This window comes from Glycine max, chromosome 8 (assembly GCF_000004515.6).
Source record: "Glycine max cultivar Williams 82 chromosome 8, Glycine_max_v4.0, whole genome shotgun sequence".
Lineage (NCBI taxonomy): Eukaryota > Viridiplantae > Streptophyta > Magnoliopsida > Fabales > Fabaceae > Glycine > Glycine max.
Window position 1 is genome coordinate 43,377,577 of NC_038244.2, and position 22,498 is coordinate 43,400,074.

The 22,498-nt window shown below is 30.8% G+C and overlaps 1 protein-coding gene across 1 annotated transcript; it reads left to right on the forward strand.

Moving 5' to 3' along the window:
• Positions 1-15,164: 15,164 nt before the first annotated feature.
• On the forward strand, positions 15,165-21,590 carry LOC100796818 (aspartyl protease family protein At5g10770). The gene is made up of 3 exons (XM_003532098.5): positions 15,165-15,463; positions 19,160-19,609; positions 20,464-21,590. The coding sequence occupies exons 1-3, from the start codon at positions 15,274-15,276 to the stop codon at positions 21,288-21,290; spliced, it is 1,467 nt and encodes a 488-aa protein (XP_003532146.1). The 5' UTR covers positions 15,165-15,273; the 3' UTR covers positions 21,291-21,590.
• Positions 21,591-22,498: the final 908 nt, after the last annotated feature.

Sequence of the window (22,498 nt, forward strand, 5' to 3'; positions counted from 1 at the left end):
TTCTTCTGTTCAAAGTGAGACAGAAACAAGTAATATGACCTTCATCAAACTAATAATATATTGAACAAAAATTGAGAATAATTCTTACGAGAAATGTATAGTTTCGAGGGTAAAGGAGAAGGACCAACTAAGCCCAAGAGTTACAGACAGATAATTTTCTAGTAATGTCTAGTTGCAACTATATTTGTCAGATGCATTGGCCTTGGACTTGGCCATATTCCCAGTCATACAATTTGAGGAATACCCCTTTAACACATTCCAATTGAGATTGATTGACACATACAATAAATAGGTAACCTTAAGCTGGTTTGACCAATTTTGCCTGGTTGATAAACACCAATTAATTATTTTTGGGAAAGTTAGGTTTAAAATTAAGAAGATTAGGAATTAATTAGGAATTAAAATATTTTTTTAAATAGATGAAAATAAAAATAAAAATAAAAATATCAAATTTACAAAAAGATCCTTAAGCTTTAATCACAAAAAATGAAAATAATTTTCCTTAATTTTTCTGTATTAAAATTTACAGAAGTGCTTTTCAACTTTTATCTAAAGATGCTCCAAATTATTGATTGAATTACTCTGCTATTTATCATAATTTATAACTTGTTTAGTGCGTTGTTTCTTCAATCTTTTATCATTTATTTTTCTGTTCCTATTGTCCCATTAGCAGGAAAATAAGTAATGACAACAACTTACACAAAACATGTATGCAACGATTTAAATACTGGGAAAAAAAAATCTATGAATCTGAATAGAATTGAACTTGAATTCTTTGAGTAAGTTTTATGTTTGAGCCTTTGTAAATGGAAAAAAAAAATAGTTGAGAAGCGAGATCAAGTAACTAACTATTCTTAGTGAAATTTTACAACAAAGATTAATTATCAACAAAATCATATTTTGTATTTATGATATCCTAAAAAAATGGTTAAGTCATAGGTGGTTAGTTTTTTTAACCCTTCATAAAGAAAATGATTCTGATTAATCGGAGTTCGGTTGAAGACAAGTAAAACATGACAAATAATTATCTTTGGAGGATCAAATTCAAATAATATTTAAATGATTAAAATTTAATTTAAATACATTAATTATTTATGTCTAATCAATTTATTATGATAAGGGGTTAGTTAGGACGTATTTGTGGGTCAGTTAGCTATAATTACTTTCTGATGATGATTAGGCTAATTTGCTAACTAAAGATAAACCATCTTACATATCTTGATTGGTGATAATGAAACTATGGCCATGAACATTGGTGGCCGTTGCTTCTTGGATGTTGGAATGCAAACAGACACCACAAACCTTCGCGTCACGCAACCTTGAATTGACATATGGACAACCATGTTGGCATGTTCAAAATATAGTTATCTACTAACATAGACACGACGTACGTTGTCTTATAAATTTACATGGCCCATGAGTGTGAACTAAGCTTTTGCAAGTTCAACATATATTGCCTCTATAAGACACTAAGGAATCACATAAGATTCATGAAACAATAATCACAAGAACTAATTATTGGTGATTCATGATGCCATGACATCAACTCTTTTGTCCTGAGTGATTTCAAGCTCCGACGATAATTCAAAAAGGCAATTAAGTTCACTCCAAAACCGGATATCTGTCGTTTTTTATCCTCTATAGTGACTCCTAGTTATCCAATTTCACATGTTACTCAAATTAAATATTTGTGATCATAATTTATTTGATAAATGGATATTAAATATATTTAATTTTTTATTTATTTTAAAAACTGTCATTAAAATGTTTTAAAGATATTGTCTGAACAGATGAAAAAATTACTTACAGTCTTATAAAATATAATAAAACAACTCACATTACAAATTTAATAATTACACAATTTTGTTTACAATGAAGTTGAAGTTCAACTTTCAACTTCACAATTTAAATATAAATAACATTAACTATATTTATTTAGATACATTAATTGAAATCCTTTAGGACATTAAAAATATAAATAAGTATTACTCTTTTATTCTTTATTTTATAAATTATTTTTTAACTCAATCTTAAATGACTAGGATATATAAAAAGAAATATACCCTTAGTACTTTTTTAATATATAAGGAAACAATTCTATTAAAGTTGAATAGGATTATTATAAACGATACAAATTTTTTTATTTAAGTATTTAATATAATTATATGCCAAAAATTTAAATTTGACATTTTGATTAAATGGTAACAATCTTATATCGTTAACTGCATATGTCAATGATGTCATGCCTAACCTCTAGGTAAAGTCAAGCCTTTAAAAAAATATTTTTGAAAAATAATTAGACCTGACTCAATCAATAATGTATTTTTAACTAAGGCTAAATTCAAACAATGTGTTTTTAACTAAAACCAGACTTAGAATTAACAAAGTCTAGCCTAGTTTAACTTAATTATTTCCACTGCTATTTATAATGCCGTCCAGATATTAATTAGTATCTAATTAGGAGCATCGTGATTATAATTATAAGATCTTGCTGCCATTTATTGTTTTATTCAACGTTGCATCACCTTATCGTTTTCTGCAATGCAATATTCATAGTTATATAATTATTAATTAGAATTGGCGCTATATAAATGTAGAGGGCTATCAAATAAAAAAATTAGCTTTATAATAAATGAGAACATTTAATTTTAACTATTGAATTAAAATTAACAGTTTAAATTATGCATTTAATTATAAATCTAAGACAATTTTATATTTTATATAATTAAAGATCAAGTGAAAAATTATGTAAGATTTATAATTAAATACACAATTGAAATATAAATTTTAATTTAATAATTGTAATAAAATATTCTAATTTTTCATAATCATAAAAAAAGAGCTTGCATTATTTATTATTTTAAAAAATAAAATGTTTTATAAAAAAAATTATTTTAGCACGTTACATGTACTGATATATTAAAAATCCAATACTATTGTTACAAAAGCTCACAAAATGGGATTCCCTTTTTCACTCAATATTTAGCTTGAAGTACACGAAGCCATTTAATTGCTTTTGCCTAAAGAGTTACTAGGAATTTTCTTCATCTCTTTTTCATTCAACAGAAATTCGTTTGCCTTTGGTCATTTCCAAGTTAGGCAGATCATCACGCCACAATCAATGGTAGACGTACACTGATTCTGATCATAACCAATTTGTTGCTTTCATCTCGTACGTTCAAAGTCCAATCGAAGCTTTTATGAGTTGTTGATTGCTAATAAGTTGGAGCCACAGAGTGGCATGGGAACTACTGAAGTAGAACATAGAAAACGTTAAGGGGATAAGAAAACACACATGGTAATGAAACCCCTTATAGAAATGACAAAGGTAAATATATATCAATTCCTATATATCTTCTTTCTTTCTATCTAATCTAATCTATGTGAGTTATGTGTAGATTCCAGCTTTCTTCCACTACTCCAAGAAAGTGTCTAATATTGTGGCCTACATCCAACGAAATCACATTCATATTATTATATATCTCTCTCAAGAGATTCCGGCTAATTTTGCATAAATTCACCAAACAATAATATTTCAATAACGAATTGTGGTCCATAAGCAAGCAAGATTCCAATATGTATAGTATGAATGGGAGCTTTGTGAGGTCCACCGGCCCATAAGAAAAACCTGCTTGCTAGTTGCTGGCCAGTCACACATTTTAGTGTAGATAATGACAAGTATTCAAGTAAGACACACAAGTCCCTAGAAACCTTCAAGCTGCATTTAGAACTATATAAATATATAGTACAAATTATGTATAACAAAGTGCAATGCTGTCTCTCAGTTATTATCTTATTGGATATTGCAAAAATAGTTGGAATGCTTGAGAAATGAGAATCTGTGTGTTTTTTATATAAAAAAAGAAGCAGCAAAGTTTTGATTCTGAATTCGGATACATTGTATGTCTTTGTACATTATAAATTTTCCTTTTTAATATATATATATATATATATATATATATATATATATATCATGTATTCGTCCGTATAATGTGTCGATTTTTATCTAGTTATTCTCATCTGAAACAATTTTATATTTGTTGATCTATATGTTTGGTGATTATATGTATGTGTGTATCTTAACAGTATTTTTTTTATTCGTACATGCAATGTGTTGGTTTTTGTCTAATAATTCTCACCTAATATGTTTTATGTATATATATATATATATATATTATTGTAAATTCTCCATATGTTGAAAGCTTTAAAGAGGTGATGCAGACATTTTGTGTATTATGGTTAGGTAAGTGCACTAATTATGGGCAAGTAATATAGGGATATATATAAAGGATATCGTAAAGTATTATTTCATAGGGATTATTGAAAATTACTAAAATTCATCAAAATTTTGAATTCTTAGACAACAAAAATGGTATGGTTTGAACACAGAATAAAAAAAGAAGTAAAGAAAGCAACCAATTAGCGAGAGTTCAATTATGGATTAACCAAAATATCCGACTTCACTTGTAAAGAAAGCAACCAAGCAAGACATTATAATCCAATTCTTCAATGACTTGTGTTCTATTCAATAGTCAATCACTTTTTTCTGAGCTATTAACATTCAGTAATCATATGTTTAGCACACATAAACTCAAGATAAGGAATCTTTGAGTTGGAATCAAGAATCTTCAATGGTTTTTGCATGTCTAACTCCGATGAGGAACTTGCAGAGGAATCATATATAGTGTCTAGAAGAGAGGATGAAATGTGTAAAATTAGAGATTTTTAACTATAGGTGTGTTAGGCTTACTTATATGACCCTTATTAAGCCATCATTATGTTTCTTGCGTGACGTGTAGGGACACCTCTAGGGCTAATCCTGTGATTTGTTTGTTCCCTACACCTCTAGGGCTAATCCTATGATTTGTTTGTTATTAATGAATTGTGTTCATGTTCACATGCTTCACGCCTGTATGGGTTTCAGTACATAATATATCAAGGTTCTCAAGCTCCTAAAGGGTCGTTAAACTGTGGTAAGAAAATTGGACTTGGTAATGTTGTTCACATGTTTGTTTACTAATGCGAGCCCAAATAACCTTAATAGAGTCACATAAACATCGCCAAACTTAAATTATTATTGTCAATGGTCATGTAGAACAGCCAAGCAAAATATTATACAACAAGTTTGTTAGTTTAATAACTCATTGGCATCGTAATCAAGATTATGATTGATCCTCCAAAATTCCAAGTTTGATATATTTTATAGACCCATTCATTAAATTCAATGTGATTGTTAATGATGGATCATTTGTCTAAAATTATGAGTGTCTAATTCCTAACATACCGTTCAAAGGAATAAAATAATTCCAATTAAATAACGAAATACAAGGCCACATTAAAATTAGGAACATATATCATAGGTCAAAATATAGGGTTCATAATTGCCACATACATTTGCTTGTTAATGTCAGCCAATTATATATCTGAATCCTGAAAAAGTTATTGTGCTTGCTTAGCAAGTCATGTTTGTCCGCTTAACCGAGCTAATCTTGGAGGGACAAATTCGTGTTTTATTCGCTTAAGCGATGTTAGGAATTATTAGGATTTATTATTTGACTTAGTTGTGTTCAGTTAGTTCCTATTTGTTAGGACCCATTAAGTAGGATAGGATTTGATTTACTTGTAACTGTTACCACGTTTTCAGACGTGGGCTGCACCATTTCATTCTTATCTTGTAAGGCTATATAAGCCAACGTTCAGTAATTTAATAAACAAGTAGTTTTGCTATTTTCTCCTTTTTATTCTAACAAATTGGTATCAGAGCTCTATTAAGGGGCCTGATAAAGTGAGAATAGGAACTGCAGCTTCCTAAAGAGAGAAAACAGACGGTGAGAAACTGAGAAATGTCGGCTGAAAGTAGCAACTTTGTGCAGCCAGCAATACCCAAGTTTGATGGTCATTATGACCATTGGGCTATGCTCATGGAGAATTTTCTTCGGTCAAAAGAGTATTGGCATTTGGTGGAAACAGGCATTCCTACAGTAGCTGAGGGGATTCAATCAACAGAGGCCCAGAGGAAGTCAATTGAAGATCACAAACTGAAAGACCTGAAGGCGAAAAACTATCTCTTCCAGGCCATAGATAGAAACATCATGTAGACTATTCTTGACAAGGGAAGTTCAAAAAGCATTTGGGACTCAATGAAACAGAAATATCAGGGGACCAGCAGAGTGAAGAGAGCACAACTACAAGCATTGAGGAAGGAATTTGAAGTCCTTCAAATGAAAGGAGGAGAAAAAGTGGAAGAGTACTTTGCTCGGACACTTACAATTGTGAACAAGATGAAGATTTATGGTGAGAACATAACTCAAGTTATGATTGTAGAAAAGATCTTGAGATCTATGACCTCAAGATTTGACTATGTTGTGTACTCAGTAGAGGAGTCCAACAACTTGGATTCACTGACAGTAGATGAGCTTCAAAGCAGCCTTTTGGTTCATGAACAAAGAATGAATTCTCATGGTGGTGACACAAGGGATGAGCAAGCATTGAAGGTCTCACATGAAGAACAGAATGGAGGTAGAGGCAGAGGTAGAGGCTTTGGTCGGGGTCGAGGCAGAGGCAGAGGAAGGCAGTCTCCAAACAAAGCCACAATGGAGTGCTTTAAGTGCCACAAACTAGGACACTTCCAATACGAATGCCCAAGATGGAAGGAGAGTGCAAACTATGCTGAGATTTATGAAGAAGAAGAGATGCTGCTCATGTCTCTTGTCGAAGCTGACAACTTGCAACAAGAAGAGACTTGGTTTCTCGACTCCGGTTGTAGCAATCACATGTGTGGAAATAGGGAGTGGTTCTCTACCATTGATGAGGCTTTCAGACACTCGGTAAAGCTTGGCAACGATTCAAAAATGGAAGTACTAGGCAAAGGGAACATCAGACTTCAGATCAATGGTGCAATTCATGTAGTCACTGATGTTTACTATGTCCCAGATTTGAAAAATAATTTACTGAGTGTAGGCCAACTTCAAGAAAGAGGACTAGCTTTACTTATACAAGATGGGAAATGCAAGTTGTACCACCCTAGAAGAGGATTGATAATGCAAACAGAAATGACAGCAAATCGGATGTTTGTGCTGCTGGCTAGTGTAGTGCTTGAAGAGACTTCAACATTTCTACAACTAGCTACTGAAGATAGTTCACAATTGTGGCACCGTAGATTTGGACACTTGAGTTACAAAGGTTTGAGGACTTTGCAACACAAACAGATGGTGAAAGGTCTTCCATTTTTCAAAGATTCAAGTAAAAGTTGCCCTGGATGCTTTGTAGGAAAGCAACATAGAGATGTCATACCAAAGAAGAGTCAATGGAGAGCTTCCCATAAATTACAGCTTGTACATGCTGACATTTGTGGACCCATTACTCCCAACTCCAATAGCAACAAAAGGTACTTTATAACATTTATTGATGACTTTAGTAGAAAGGTGTGGATATACTTTCTAGTTGAAAAATCTGAAGCATTTACAACTTTCAAATATTATAAAAGCTTAGTTGAGAAGGAGTCAGGTGCCTTTATATGTTGTTTACGCACAGATAGGGGGGGGTGAATTCACCTCAAATGAGTTTAATGAATTTTGTAAAATTAATGGCATAAGCAGGCAACTCACAACATCTTACACTCCACAACAAAACGGCGTAGCGGAGCGTAAAAATCGAACCATTATGAATATGGTCCGGTGCATGCTTTGTGACAAACAAGTACCAAAGGCTTTTTGGCCAGAAGCTGCAAAATGGACAGTTCATGTTCTCAACAGGAGTCCTACATTGACAGTGAAAGATAAAACTCCAAAAGAGATGTGGAGTGGAATCAAACCTAAAGTAGATTACTTTAAAGTATTTGGGTGCCTAACTCATGTCCATGTACCTGATCAGAAAAGAACAAAGCTGGATGACAAGAGCCTGCAGTGTGTATTGCTTGGGGTAAGTGATGAATCTAAAGCTTATAGATTGTTCGATCCAGTTGCAAGAAAAATTATAGTCAGCAGAGATGTGAGTTTTGAAGAGGATAAGGGCTGGAATTGGGGGAGGACTGCAGAAGAAGTGAAGCATGACGTGTTGATTTGGGAAGGTAGTAATGATAGTGAGGATGCCTCCTCTGAAAATGAAGAAGAAGCTGTTGTGGAAGGTACTGAAACAGCAGGAGTTACAGACCAAGATGCAGAAGCAACAACCTCTACATCAAGTGATTCATCTAATGAAGATGCATCTGTACATGCTACAGCTGAAGGAAGGAGTCGAAGAGCACCCAACTACTTGCAGGATTATGAAACTGGTGAAGGATTATCTGAAGATGAAGATTATTTTGCAATGTTTATCTCTGATGATGAAGATTATTTTGCAATGTTTACCTCTCATGAAGATCCAAGCTCATTTGAAGAAGCTGAAAGAGATGAGAAATGGAGAAAGGCAATGGATTTGGAGATTGAAGCAATCAAAAAGAATGAAACCTGGCAGCTTACAACTTTGCCCAAAGGTGCTAAGAAGATTGGAGTGAAATGGGTTTTTAGAACCAAGTTAAATGAGAATGGTGAAGTTGATAAGCTTAAAGCCCGACTAGTAGCTAAAGGCTATGCTCAGCAACAAGGGATTGACTACAACGAAGTGTTTGCCCCGGTAGCAAGGTGGGACACAATCCGGATGGTTTTAGCTCTAGCAGCACAAAAGGGATGGAATGTGTATCAACTAGATGTCAAAAGCGCATTTCTTCACGGAGAATTGACAGAGGACGTGTATGTGGAACAACCACCGGGTTATGTTCGAAAGGGTGAAGAAGAGAAGGTCTACAAGCTTAAGAAAGCTTTATATGGGTTAAAGCAAGCACCACGTGCTTGGTATAGCAAAATTGAAGCCTATTTTGTGAAGGAGGGATTTGAACGATGCGATCATGAGCACACTCTCTTTGTCAAAACAGGAGGAGGTAAAAGAATTTTAATTGTGAGTTTGTATGTTGATGACTTAATTTTCACTGGGAATGATGCATGCATGTTTGAAAGCTTTAAGTAGTCCATGAAGATTGAGTTTGATATGACAGATTTAGGGAAGATGAAATATTTCCTTGGTGTAGAAATTCAGCAAAATTCAGAAGGCATCTACTTAAGTCAGAAGAAATATGCTTGTGAATTACTTGAGAAGTTAGGGCTGCAGAATTGCAATTCAGTAAAGAATCCTATAGTGCCTGGTTTTAAGTTGTCAAAGAAAGGAGAAGGTGCTAGGATTGATGCTACTGCCTACAAGCAATTAATTGGGAGTCTCATGTACATTACTGTAACAAGGCCTGATTTAATGTATGTGGTATGTCTCTTGAGTAGGTATATGGCCAGCCCCACTGAATTGCATATGCAGGCAGCAAAGAGGGTTCTTCGTTATTTAAAGGGAACTGTGGAGTTAGGTGTGTTTTATAAGAGAGGAGATGTTAAAGACTTGGTGGCTTACACTGATAGTGATTATGCTGGAGATATTGATGATAGAAGGAGCACATCCGGATATGTATTTTTACTGAGTGGTGGAGCAGTCTCATGGGCATCAAAGAAGCAACCGGTAGTAACATTGTCCACCACTGAGGCAGAGTATGTGGCAGCTGCTGTTTGTGCTTGTCAATGTGTGTGGATGAGAAAGGTGTTGGAGAAGATTGGGCTCTCACAAAGCAAGTGCTCTGTTATTATGTGTGACAACAGCTCAACAATTAAATTGTCCAAAAATCCAGTCATGCATGGAAGATGCAAACATATAGATGTAAGGTTTCATTTCTTGAGGGATCTAACAAAAAAGGAAGTGGTGAAGCTCATTCATTGTGGCACAAGCAATCAAGTAGCTGATATTATGACCAAACCATTGAAACTTGATGTGTTCCTGAAATTAAGAGTCCAGCTTGGAGTTCGTGAGGTTCCAAATTTAAACTGAATGCATACAACAATCAGTTTAGGGGAGGAATTGTTAGGAATTATTAGGATTTATTATTTGACTTAGTTGTGTTCAGTTAGTTCCTATTTGTTAGGACCCATTAAGTAGGATAGGATTTGATTTACTTGTAACTGTTACCACGTTTTCAGACGTGGGTTGCACCATTTCATTCTTATCTTGTAAGGCTATATAAGCCAACGTCCAGTAATTTAATAAACAAGTAGTTTTGCTATTTTCTCCTTTTTATTCTAACAAGCGAACTATTTTAAACTTGCTTAAGCAAATTTATTAGAGAACCATTAATTGTTGATTGATGTTGATTTAAAAGTGCCCTAAAAGTAAGAAGCAAACATGAATTTGGAGAGTTACGAAAAGAGAGCTCCTGAGAGAGAATAAAAGTGTGGTGACTTATATGCTGAAGGACTCTTCATGGTGTGTCTCTTTATCAGTTTCTTTTTCGATTCCATGACTATATGACTGTGTAGCTAATTCTATCTCCGAGGGGGTTTGATAAAATTAGACTACTTTCTTTTTCCATATTCAATTAAGTTTGTTATTCTTCTTGTTTTGTGCTTATTACTTGTTTTTAAATTGATTGCCTAATTACTTGATCCTTTTATGTTAAAATATTTTGGAAAATTCGACTTGAACTATGAATTGAAGAAGACAACTAATAATTTCTATGTTTAGAAATAGAATAAAGAATATTGATGATATGAATATAATTATTTTTAATTCACAAATTATTTTAACCTTAATTTGTCAAGCAAGAGAATTTAAGTTTTTTGATTTCACTGTCAATCCATTGGTTAGTATAATCAATTGACTTGTATATATAGATTACTTTTGACAAAATTAATTGTTGAAATAAGTGAAAAGTGTAAAATGATGAAAAAATAATAAAATTATGATTTATGCTATAAAGGTAACAAAAAAAACTAAATATGTTAAAAATAAAAGTAAAATAAAATATACAAATTTAAATTAAAAATTAGTATTTTAAAAATACTAATTCAATTAATGTTTCAAAAATATTAAAAATTACTAAAAAAATTATTTATCAAACAATCAAATAAATTTTTTAATTAATAAAAAAATTAAAAACTAATTAAAATATCTTCTTAACCTGAACATAAAAATACACATGCTCTTTAAACTCACGGACGTTTTGCTTATATACCCTTTAACTTTTTTCAAACCCTTATTGTGGGATTTGATCCAATTGTAACTAGTCTTTAATATTTAGCCTGGACTTGAATTTCAAGTTTAGGTACCAGAGGTTATAGGTTGTGCTTTTATTTATTGCATAGACTTGTGTTTTTTTTTTTTTTTTCAATTTTGGAGGCCTAAAGTGTATTTTCATTTTTTTAGCTCTTTTTATTTGACTTAGAATTTTCTTATATTTTAAGCCTTTTATCTTTCATTTTTCAGCCAATCTCTCTCTCTCTCTCTGGATTGTCTTTAGGATATGAGCTCTAATATTATATATTAGTGTGCGAGTCCTTATCTAAGAGTATGAGAATGTATAATGGACTTACCTCAAGTGACTTTGGTACAAAAATATCTTAGCGCATTGAACTTATGCCCCGCCCCCCTCCTACTATATATAATCTCTTTAACTTGTTCTCCAATATTATTATTTTGAATATTTTCAGTAATACAAAACTTTCTACTCTCACATTCACACACACACACACACACACACACACACACACATATATAGATACTGTTAAACAGTGTTTCATGTAATTTCATTTTAAGGATTATGTCAAATTTGCACAATAATTAAATTCCCAGAATGCTAATTTTACAAACGTTTCTTTAAATATTATAGAAACCTCAAGTGGTAGACGGCAATTACATATAATATTTTCAATTGAAAATAAGGAAGATGACATAATTGCACAATGAGATAACATCATTGGGTTCTAAAAAACAAAAAAAAAGAAGAAATTAAAATATGATATATTATAATAACGTATTATTATTATTAAAGTAAAACCAGAGTATGCACTATAAAATGGACTTGGTACTTGCATGATTGGATCTAGTGGAAGAACTTTATCAAGAATTAAGAAGTAAAATAAATTCTTTAAATTGTGTTTATCTGAAAAAGAATCTTCAAAATTTAGTTGACTAGGACAACAAAAGTTGTTGAATTTTATGATGTATCTAGATAAACCGTTAAAAAGTTGTGTTGCCAATCACATTGCTCAAACACAATTATCAAATAATGCACAATCTAAGCTATTAAAGATAAATTATAGTGGACCTGAAGTGTTACTCAATGAATTAGCATTATTGGAGTATGTACATAAATGCATATTTATGCCAGTATCATTGCTCAAGTTATTTAAATAAGCTGGTTGAGTGTCTATCTTCTTAAAGTTAATCCGGTGTGCTCTATAGAATAAATTAAAGGAAAGTGAGTTAATCCAATGAGGTTAATGACATCATATATAATAAGTAATACTATATGATTTCATAGTCTGAGCCCAACAAGAACTAATTAATTATGATGAGCTTTCAAACAATTTTTGAGGATGGAGGAGACCAAGTAATTATTTTTATATTGTTCAACAATAAATATTGGACATATTTATATAAAAAAGTATTGGGCATATTCTACTTTTTAGGAAATCACAATAACTCCCTCTCTATTTGTTAGTTTGTTTATTTTGGGCCAGCTCCCTCTCTATTTGTTACTTCCATTTTACCATGTAATTTCTTAATCAGCATAGAATATTGTACTAAGCAAGAAAAGAAAAAGATATATGTAAGGAGGGGACATTGATATATAACACACAAAAATATTTGACCAATGGAAATTTAAGAAATTGAAAAGGAATTTATCATAAACTTGAAAATAAAAAAGGACAGAAGATATAACCTAAGAGCTTTAACTCAAGCAATATCAATATACGATTCATGTCATAGCTATAGTACCTAACCAAATTAATCAAATAGCAAAATGCTTCGCCAGAATCTTATCAGCATGATATATAATCTTAAAGCTTTAGTGGCTAAAGATTGTAGGCGTGTAGAGTGAGATATTTCTTTCATTGATATTAACATGTGTCATTCTCATTAACAGGTATCACCAGAATCTTTTTATTAAGTAGTTAAGTTGATTATGAAATCCCCTTTAGCTTTCCATTTACCAATTGCTTTTTTTTTTTTGCATTGTACTCCTCAATTATTTGTAGGCCCGGAAAATGCCACGAAATTATGGACCTTTTTTTTTACCAAAATAATTATGGACCTTATTCGTCAACATTATTAATTCTAACCTTCTTAATTCAAAAGATCAGCGTTAAAAGAAAGAATAGGAGAGATCTTAGTCATGGAGTTCAATTCGTTGAAGGTTCTTAAAGTGGGCGAGATGAAATTGAGAATTAACTAACTCCCTTGTGTTCCAAATGATATAAGATATTTTTGAAGAACCTAATTGTTTAATAGGGTGTTGTTTTGTCAATATCGATTGAAGAACCTAATCGTTGAAGGTAGATAGATAGGAAGGCCACGAGTTCTGCACATCGATTGAACATAGTGCATTCTACGTAGGACAAATAGGATTGTATATTAGCATCCGAATCAATTAAAAAAAACAATGATTACTCTAGATATGAATAATTTCGTACTCGTATTGTATATATGCACATTACTTTTATTAATTGATATTTTTCTTCTGTTAGTCAAAGTTTCTTTCGACAAATTCATATATATATATATATATATATAATGATTGAAATTTGATAGAATCTGGTTTATTAGATATTATGTTGTATTTTAATTAGCCATATATTTTTTCATCGTAGAATGATTTTTTGACAGGAGAATGCTTATTATTATAATAAAAGTGCTACTATTATTCCATTTTAAACTATAATTATTGATTAAAAACATTATTTGTTGTGATTAGTTTCTTGTTTAGAAAAAATCAATTAAAAAACATGTTAATTAATTTTTTTTATAAAATGCAAAATATACTAATGCAACAGTTGAATTATGTAATATTATTTTGATGTTAATGCATGTATAATTTTTGGATAAATTTAATATTAATAAGAAATTGTTAAAGTGGGTTAATTTGACTCACAACGGATTGTCCAAGCTTCAAAGAGTGAGTTAATCCAACTAGTATTGATCTGACTCAACCCATGAAATAGTTAATCTGACCCAACCTATTGCAGGTTGGTAGGTTAAATGAATATTGATTCAACTATAAAAAGATATTATTTTAATTTTCTGTGACAAAATATTATAACATTTAAATATTTAAATTTAAACTAATGTTGCCTTATTTGTAATTATAAAGTATATAGTTACCAAACAATTATATAAAGTTTATTGATGAAATATCAAAATTTATATAAAATTTAGTATTTTGATCTATTTGATATTAACTCAATGATCATGCATGTCAAATGGTAGACAATTTTTGTGTGTGGGTAAATTTTAGACAAATTAAACATTTGAAGGTATGTAATCTTATAGTCCATCAATATTTACTTATATTTTAAAAATATATATTATATGATAAATTAAATTAATTTAGTGACGTGTAAAATATTTTCAAAGCTTTATAAAGTTTTGTAGACTTGTTCTTCTTAATATTTTTTTAATTTAACAGTTAAATTAATAAAATGTAATATTATATATGTGGAGCATTAAACAAATTTAGATTAATATAAGATTTGATAAATATGATTTATATGATAAAAAATAATTTAATGATAAATTTTGAGAAAAATTTATCCAATAAAAATTTATTAATTGTATAATTTTTTTACATATAATTTGTAGGGATGCATTTTGATACAACAATTTATATAATATTTCAATAAAAGTCATTTTTTTATTTAATGGGTTAGAGAACAGTATGTGTCTATGTGAATATAATTACGAGGGAATCGCATTAACTTTCTTTTCTTTTCTTTTCAACAAAATGAGTTATTAATCACAACTATACGCACAAAGAGTGCCATGCACAGATTAGCCATTCAAAGTTTGAATACAAGAAAATTTCCCAAGGCAACCCCCACTTAGCATTAGTGTTCTCAATTTCCTTCATGATAAGTTAGGCATCAAAACGCAGGCCTGCGCTTGAAATGACAAAAATACTCTTGTGTGCTCCATTTTTTTGGGGTCAATTTGGTCAAATTTTGTCTTCATAATGTTAAGCAATACTGTAGACATTTGACAAGGAATAACAAGCTCAAAATTAATGATATATATATATATATAGTCAGTGACGTGCAAGAATTGAAAATCTATTAATTGGACCCCCCATTGATGAAATAGCCTATAAAGGCCAAGCATCCCGACAGAGTGAGTTGTATAGCTAGGCTTAGCTATTTCTTACCTCTTGGCATGGCCATTCAAATGTCTTCTTTTGTCTTTGTTTCTCTTACAATTTTATTTTGCTTCTCTTCCTTGGAGAAGAGTTTTGCCTTTCAAACAACAAAGGAGGACACAGAAAGCAACAATCTTCATCAATATACTCATCTTGTTCACCTCAGCTCACTCCTTCCTTCATCTTCCTGCAGCTCTTCTGCCAAAGGTCATTTCAATTTCCTTCTGTGTCTATCTCATCTCCTCAAATTGATATCAACATGTAGTTTCTTAAATGTTATATATCTAATATATCACATTTAGAATTTCATTATGTTAACATTTAATGTAAACTTTCATGACTTTGATTATGGAGATAAAATTCTAATTATATTCTAATTGAAGAACAATATCAAAACTGTATAAGTTAAGTTTAATTTTTATACTAATAATAGTGTAATTTTTTTGCAGTGTTAATCAATTAATAATAAAATAAGGCAGAAATGACTTTTAAGTACGTAATTTTTGTAAAAATGAATAAATTTGTTCCATATCATAATTTCTGAGTGGTTAATAATGTAATTTTTTTTACACACTATTAGTGTATAAACTAAATAATTTTTTTTATATAAGTTTTGTCTAATTTGATATATTAAGCTGTATTGGACTATATTTTTACATGCATGCATGATTGCTACTATATGTATATTATAATGGTACTGTATATAGTACCCAAAACATTCTACAGTCTAGGCGTTTTGATGTTCAGAGAAATTAAATCCTGCAACAACTTGAGTGGGGAAATTGGAAAATTTTGGAGGAAAGAGAGAGCAAATAAAATAAGTTACTGTATTTTCCTCTGGTCACATATTCGAGATAGAGAGGGATAAAGGGAAAGAAAAGCCAGCCACCACTCATGTTTCTTAATCGAATAAATTCGATCGACTAGCTATTAGTTAGCAAATATCTTGTATATCATACGGGCATTTTTAATTGAAGTGAAAATTTCTAAAAAATATATATAATATTGTAAAATTAATACACAAAAATTGATTAAAATAAATAAAGATATCTTAAATTTAGAGTTAAAAAAGTTAAATTAAAAAATATGAAACTAATTACTTTCTGTGTAATTGATTGAGATTTCAGGTGAAAATAGAAAATTCCAAATAATAATAAAAGCACGCCTCATATATAAGAAAGAGTATACAATAATGGATGCTCTTGTCAACAAAAATAAAATAAAATTTATAATAAAAATTAATATTAACAAACTGTTTCAAATTCCTTAACTTATTATATTAATACTTAAATATTTATATCTCTGCTGAATATTTAGTTACCTTAATCACTAAAATATTTCATAAATTTATTATGTTTTTCTATGGCAAAATTAAATTAAATTAATATGATTATGAGTGTGATCATTAAGATAATTAAGTAAGCCAGCCTTTGATTTATTTGACCAACTTAAAAGTTTGTTTGATGAAAATATAATTATTCAGAAAAGGGGTTTATTTCTCTAATTTCTAGGATTTTTTTAAAATCTATTTTATGTAGCATTTTATACTTATAATTGATCTCCTAATATAGTCATTTCCTCATTTTTATCATCATTATATTATTAAAATTTCTCTTTTAGACATTTTATGTTTATAAATTGTTAATGCTCTAACACTTTCTCACTCTCTTGAAATTATCATTTCTATGATAATATAAAATCACTAATATTATATTATAAATATATTTATATTATCCCATTTCATTCAATAAAATATTTAAAATATAATAAAAATTTAAAAATATTATCCTTTCTTTTAAGTTGAAAAATTATTTTAAATAAGTTATAATATGACAAGTGATATTTACTTGAAAATATACATAATTACCAAATTAAAGTTCAAGTTATCATCAAGTAATTCAATGTGCCTTTTTACATCCTTATACTTATCAACTAGTTTAACATTTTATTTTACTAAATACTTTTAGTTTAGCCAGATAATTTATCGACTTACATCTAAATTTTCTGTTTTCAACTTCTAATTATTTTTCAGATTTCAACTAATGTATCCACTAGTTTTACTAAACATCTTCTATATATTCGACCATTCTTAGTTCGTACGATTGAAATGTGATTTTTTTTATACCTCTTTTTCTCCTTAATTAGTTTGTGGTAGGGACAAAGTTGTTTCGTCTAAATTTTAACAGTTTGTGGTTTGGGATACAGTTGTTACACAGCAGGGTGAGAATGACTGAATGAGAGTTACAGTTGGATTGTAGTATAATTATTTCTCTTATTTGGATCTAAATTTTAACCAAATTAAACATCAATTATATAATATCAACTTGAAATTAATTTAACCATATGTTTCATAAAAAAATATCAGTAACCATTTTGCTTTGAATTAATTTCTGATTTTAAGGGTAAAATAACACTATTTTTCCCCTAATTTTTTTTAGTATGAGCATGCATAATATTGATAAATTAGTTCGGCCTTAATTATAAGTGCATGTATATGATAAGCTCCGAACAAAAGAAATCACGTTTAGCCAAAAAATTAGGTGATATGTAGCTGTCTGATCATAATAGATTAACTTAGACGTGTAGAACTTGTGAATCACAAACTCCTTGAATTAATTAAAGAATTTAACTATATTTGAGTGCTCATTTCAACAATAAAAATATGTGTCAGCGAGAAACCCATAAATTCAAAAAAGTATTTTCATTCATGCAAAATTAATATTAATTCAATTATGTGGTATTTTAGTATTTTAATTCTCTTCACGGCTGTACCTAACTAATAATAGAACAAAACTTTGGAGATATAAATAAATACATACTCACTAATTGAGATAGTGCTTGTTAACCGACACAACATAAGACTGGCAATGAGACCGTACTTCCAATATGTGTAGCTTTCTGTTTAATTAAAGTTGTCAATGAGACACTTTTACTAAGTGATGACCTAAATATAAAATTTAAGGTTAAATGTGTTTTTTTTCCTCTGTAAATAGGATAATTATTACTTTTATATAATAAAAATTAAATTATTTATTTTTTATCTTTTATTTATGGAAATGTGTTATATTTGATTCTTATTTCTATACGTGCATGAGGAATTAAAAATAGGTCTTTTTTATGAAATGCAAGGATAAAAAACAAATTTTATCTTTGAGATAAATTATGTTTAATAATATATTTTGGTTAGTTTTTAACTGTTTTTACAAGTTGAAAAACTTATTTGACTATTCGATAAATAAATTTTTTTAGTAACTTCTAATATTTTTTAAAATATTACTTAAAGTAACATTTTTTAAAATGTTAGTTTCTAACTTCTAATTTTTATATATTTTCTTCTATTTTTATCCTTTATATATTTATCAAATTTTTTTATTATCTTTTTTAAATAAATCATAATTTAATTATTTTTCTGTCATTTTATATTTTTTAGCTATTTTAATAACTAATTTTATCGAACATTTATAATTTAATAAATTATTTTTTCAGCTTTAAGCTACTATCTATCTATCCAAGTTTCAGTTAATTTTTTAATTAGTTTCGTGAAACATTAAAAAAAAACTCTATCCTTTTTCATAGAATAAAAGAATATTTAAGCTTTTAAGATGAAATATGTTTTTACTTAAAAATATACTAAATCTTAAGAGTGATGGGTGTACTTGGAAAACTGTAAAATATATTTATTAATGAAAAAAATAATAATTATAATGAATGCATATAATAGGATTTTTTTTTCTTCACAAAATCACTAAAATTTGGTGTCCTTTATTTTGTAACTCCATATTTTCTCTCAATCACTCTCTCTCAAGTCAACTCTTTATGTTATCAAACTTGTTATTCTTGCTTTAGCATGATGGTTAACCATCAATGATTTAACACCACCAATTGTCCAATTCTCTAATTCAGGTCCCAAAAGAAAAGCATCATTAGAAGTGGTACACAAACATGGGCCATGCTCCCAACTGAATAATCATGATGGCAAAGCAAAGTCTAAAACACCACACAGTGAGATTCTGAACCAAGACAAAGAAAGGGTTAAGTACATTAACTCAAGGATCTCAAAGAACTTGGGCCAAGATAGTAGTGTGAGTGAATTGGACTCAGTTACACTACCAGCCAAGTCTGGTAGCCTTATTGGGTCTGGGAATTACTTTGTGGTTGTTGGTCTTGGAACACCCAAGAGGGACTTGTCACTCATCTTTGACACTGGCAGTGATCTCACTTGGACTCAGTGTGAACCATGTGCTCGTTCTTGCTACAAGCAACAAGATGCTATCTTTGATCCATCAAAGTCTACATCATATTCCAATATTACATGCACATCTACGCTTTGCACCCAGCTCTCTACTGCTACAGGTAAATATTAATTTGATTCTCAACATTTCAAGATTATTATTATATGTGCTGGAAACTTAATTAGCCACAAAATGATGGTTATATGTGTTTTACATATAGAAGAAACATTTTGACTCAAGATTGCCAAGGGACTTGCGTCTTTGATACCATTGAATTATATGTTTAGATAGAAAACAATGATGATTCTAAAATTTAGAAATCCAAATATACACTAAATATTTAATTAATGTTTGGTCGTTTGGGCTACTTGAGTTGATAGAAATGCAATACATTTTTCTTTCGTCTCATATTTCAATTTGTTATTGTATATATTTTGTATTCCCACCGTCACTTATTTAATAAAGACATAATTTGGTTCTTCCACTAGTTAGAAAACGATTTTCCCTGCCAATTGAAGATTAAAGTCGCTTTTTTCCTATCAATGGTTAACTTATATGAATCAACGAGTAAATATATTATTTCAAATAATGACCAAGCTCACTTCCCACTTTCAAAAGATAACTACATTGGTTAATAACTTCATATATATATATTGTGCCACAAAAGTAAACAATTACGACAAGTTTCCTCTCAAGTGTTTTCTGAGTAAGAAAATCACACTCCAACGGTAGTTAGCTTATATTTAAGAATTTAATTTAGATACGTGATTAATGATTTTTTACATTCTCAATCAATGAATTAAATTACATATTATTATTTTGTACAGTATTTATCTTAGATTAAAGTTAAACTTAACATAATTTTGAACTAATTTGATTATATAAAGATTGTTTTCATGATAAAGAAAAAAAGTTTTAAATTTAAATTTTTTATTAATGAAAACAAATTAAGAAATTAATTATGAATGTTTGCAGGGAATGAGCCGGGATGTTCAGCCTCCACAAAAGCATGCATATACGGCATCCAGTACGGTGACAGTTCGTTCTCCGTTGGCTACTTCAGCCGCGAGCGGCTCTCCGTGACCGCCACCGACATCGTCGACAACTTCCTCTTCGGTTGCGGCCAAAACAACCAGGGCCTCTTTGGTGGCTCCGCCGGCCTCATCGGCCTCGGCCGCCACCCCATCTCCTTCGTCCAACAAACCGCCGCCGTATATCGTAAAATCTTCTCCTACTGCCTCCCCGCCACCTCCAGCTCCACCGGCCGCCTCTCCTTCGGCACCACCACCACTTCCTACGTCAAGTACACCCCCTTCTCCACCATCTCCCGCGGCTCCTCCTTCTACGGCCTCGACATCACCGGCATCTCCGTGGGCGGCGCCAAACTCCCAGTCTCCTCCTCCACCTTCTCCACCGGCGGTGCAATCATCGACTCCGGCACCGTGATCACCCGCCTCCCCCCCACCGCCTACACCGCCCTCCGCTCCGCCTTCAGGCAAGGCATGTCCAAATACCCCTCCGCCGGGGAACTCTCCATACTCGACACGTGTTATGATCTCAGCGGCTACGAGGTCTTTTCTATTCCCAAGATAGATTTTTCCTTCGCCGGCGGCGTCACGGTGCAGCTTCCGCCGCAAGGGATACTCTACGTGGCCAGTGCCAAGCAAGTTTGCTTGGCTTTTGCTGCAAATGGTGACGATAGTGATGTTACTATATATGGGAACGTGCAGCAGAAAACAATAGAGGTTGTGTATGATGTTGGTGGTGGAAGAATTGGGTTTGGTGCTGGTGGCTGCAAGTGATTAAGATTAAACATATGCTTTGGGCTAGTTAGAGAAAAATCAATCTTAATTGGCTCTAGGCTTTCATAATTATTGTTGTTCCTTTTATTGCAAAGTGTACGTAACAGTGGCAATAGAAAAAAAAGGAAAACAAAAATGTGGGAATTAAATATAATATAATTTGTAGCATGAAGAAGAATGGAGGGGTGAATATATGACTCTCAAGCCGTGCGATTGCTTGCAATTGTACATATGTAAGGTGGAAAAAAAAATGTAAACTTGTCCTTGTTATTAATTAAATGTTTGTTGAATAAAGCGAAATTAAAGGTCTTGCTTTGGGTTATTTATTTCGTTTTGTTGTTTAATTTTGATATCATATATGGTAGATCAATTTTGTTTTTGATAATCTTTGTGATGTGTGTCAGAGAAAAAATAAATGCAGTGATAGATGTGGATTTGGCTCTTTTAAAATGGTGAGATACTCTTTAGAGAGCAGTTGATTAATCAACAATCAAATGACATATATATGATTACACATTGCAAGTAGATTAAAAAATCACTGGATCACAGCATCATTTAGTACGTAAAATATCTTGCAATGGAACAACAATTTGCCTAATATATATGTCATGGCTAGCTGTGCATGGGAATCCATTGACGCTGAGGATTTTAAAGCTTCCCGGAGTTTGGACTATATAGTTTTTTAGTTTTTTTTGTTAATAAGTTTTGGTTCTTCATCATGCCAAGATATATGCATGGAAGAGGTTACACATGAATTACGAGAATGTTGATATGCTCTTTAAATTTCCATGGATGTGCAATAACAAGTCGATCGAACCTATGCTTCCTTAAAAGCAAAAACTCCAAATCTTTTATTGTTATTTTTGCCTTTCCGTCGTCAAACAAAAAAAGTAATGAATATATGCTTCCTTAAAAAATTCGGTCATTTTTCTCTTTCACAACTCCCAAAACAGTATATAAGAATCTAGAAGTCTTAAAAATGATTTGTCTTTTAAATTTGGATTATTATTATTATTTAAGTCTTTTAAAAAAATTATTTTTTTAGAAATTTAAGTTTTCAAAAATATACTTTTAGTCTCTCATTTTCTTTGTGTTAATAGTGTTACAAATTATATCAATTTTTGTTGTCAGAAATATTTTTTAATTTAACTTCAGTAAAAAGAATTTGTGATAATTTAAAATTGTCAATATATATAAAAAAATAATTA

Coding starts and splice junctions, on each gene's coding strand:
- LOC100796818 (XM_003532098.5), top strand. CDS start 15,274: ATGGCCATTCAAATGTCTTCTTTTGTCTTTGTTTCTCTTACAATTTTA. Junction 15,464..19,159: donor CTGCAGCTCTTCTGCCAAAG/GTCATTTCAATT, acceptor TCTCTAATTCAG/GTCCCAAAAGAAAAGCATCA. Junction 19,610..20,463: donor CCAGCTCTCTACTGCTACAG/GTAAATATTAAT, acceptor GAATGTTTGCAG/GGAATGAGCCGGGATGTTCA.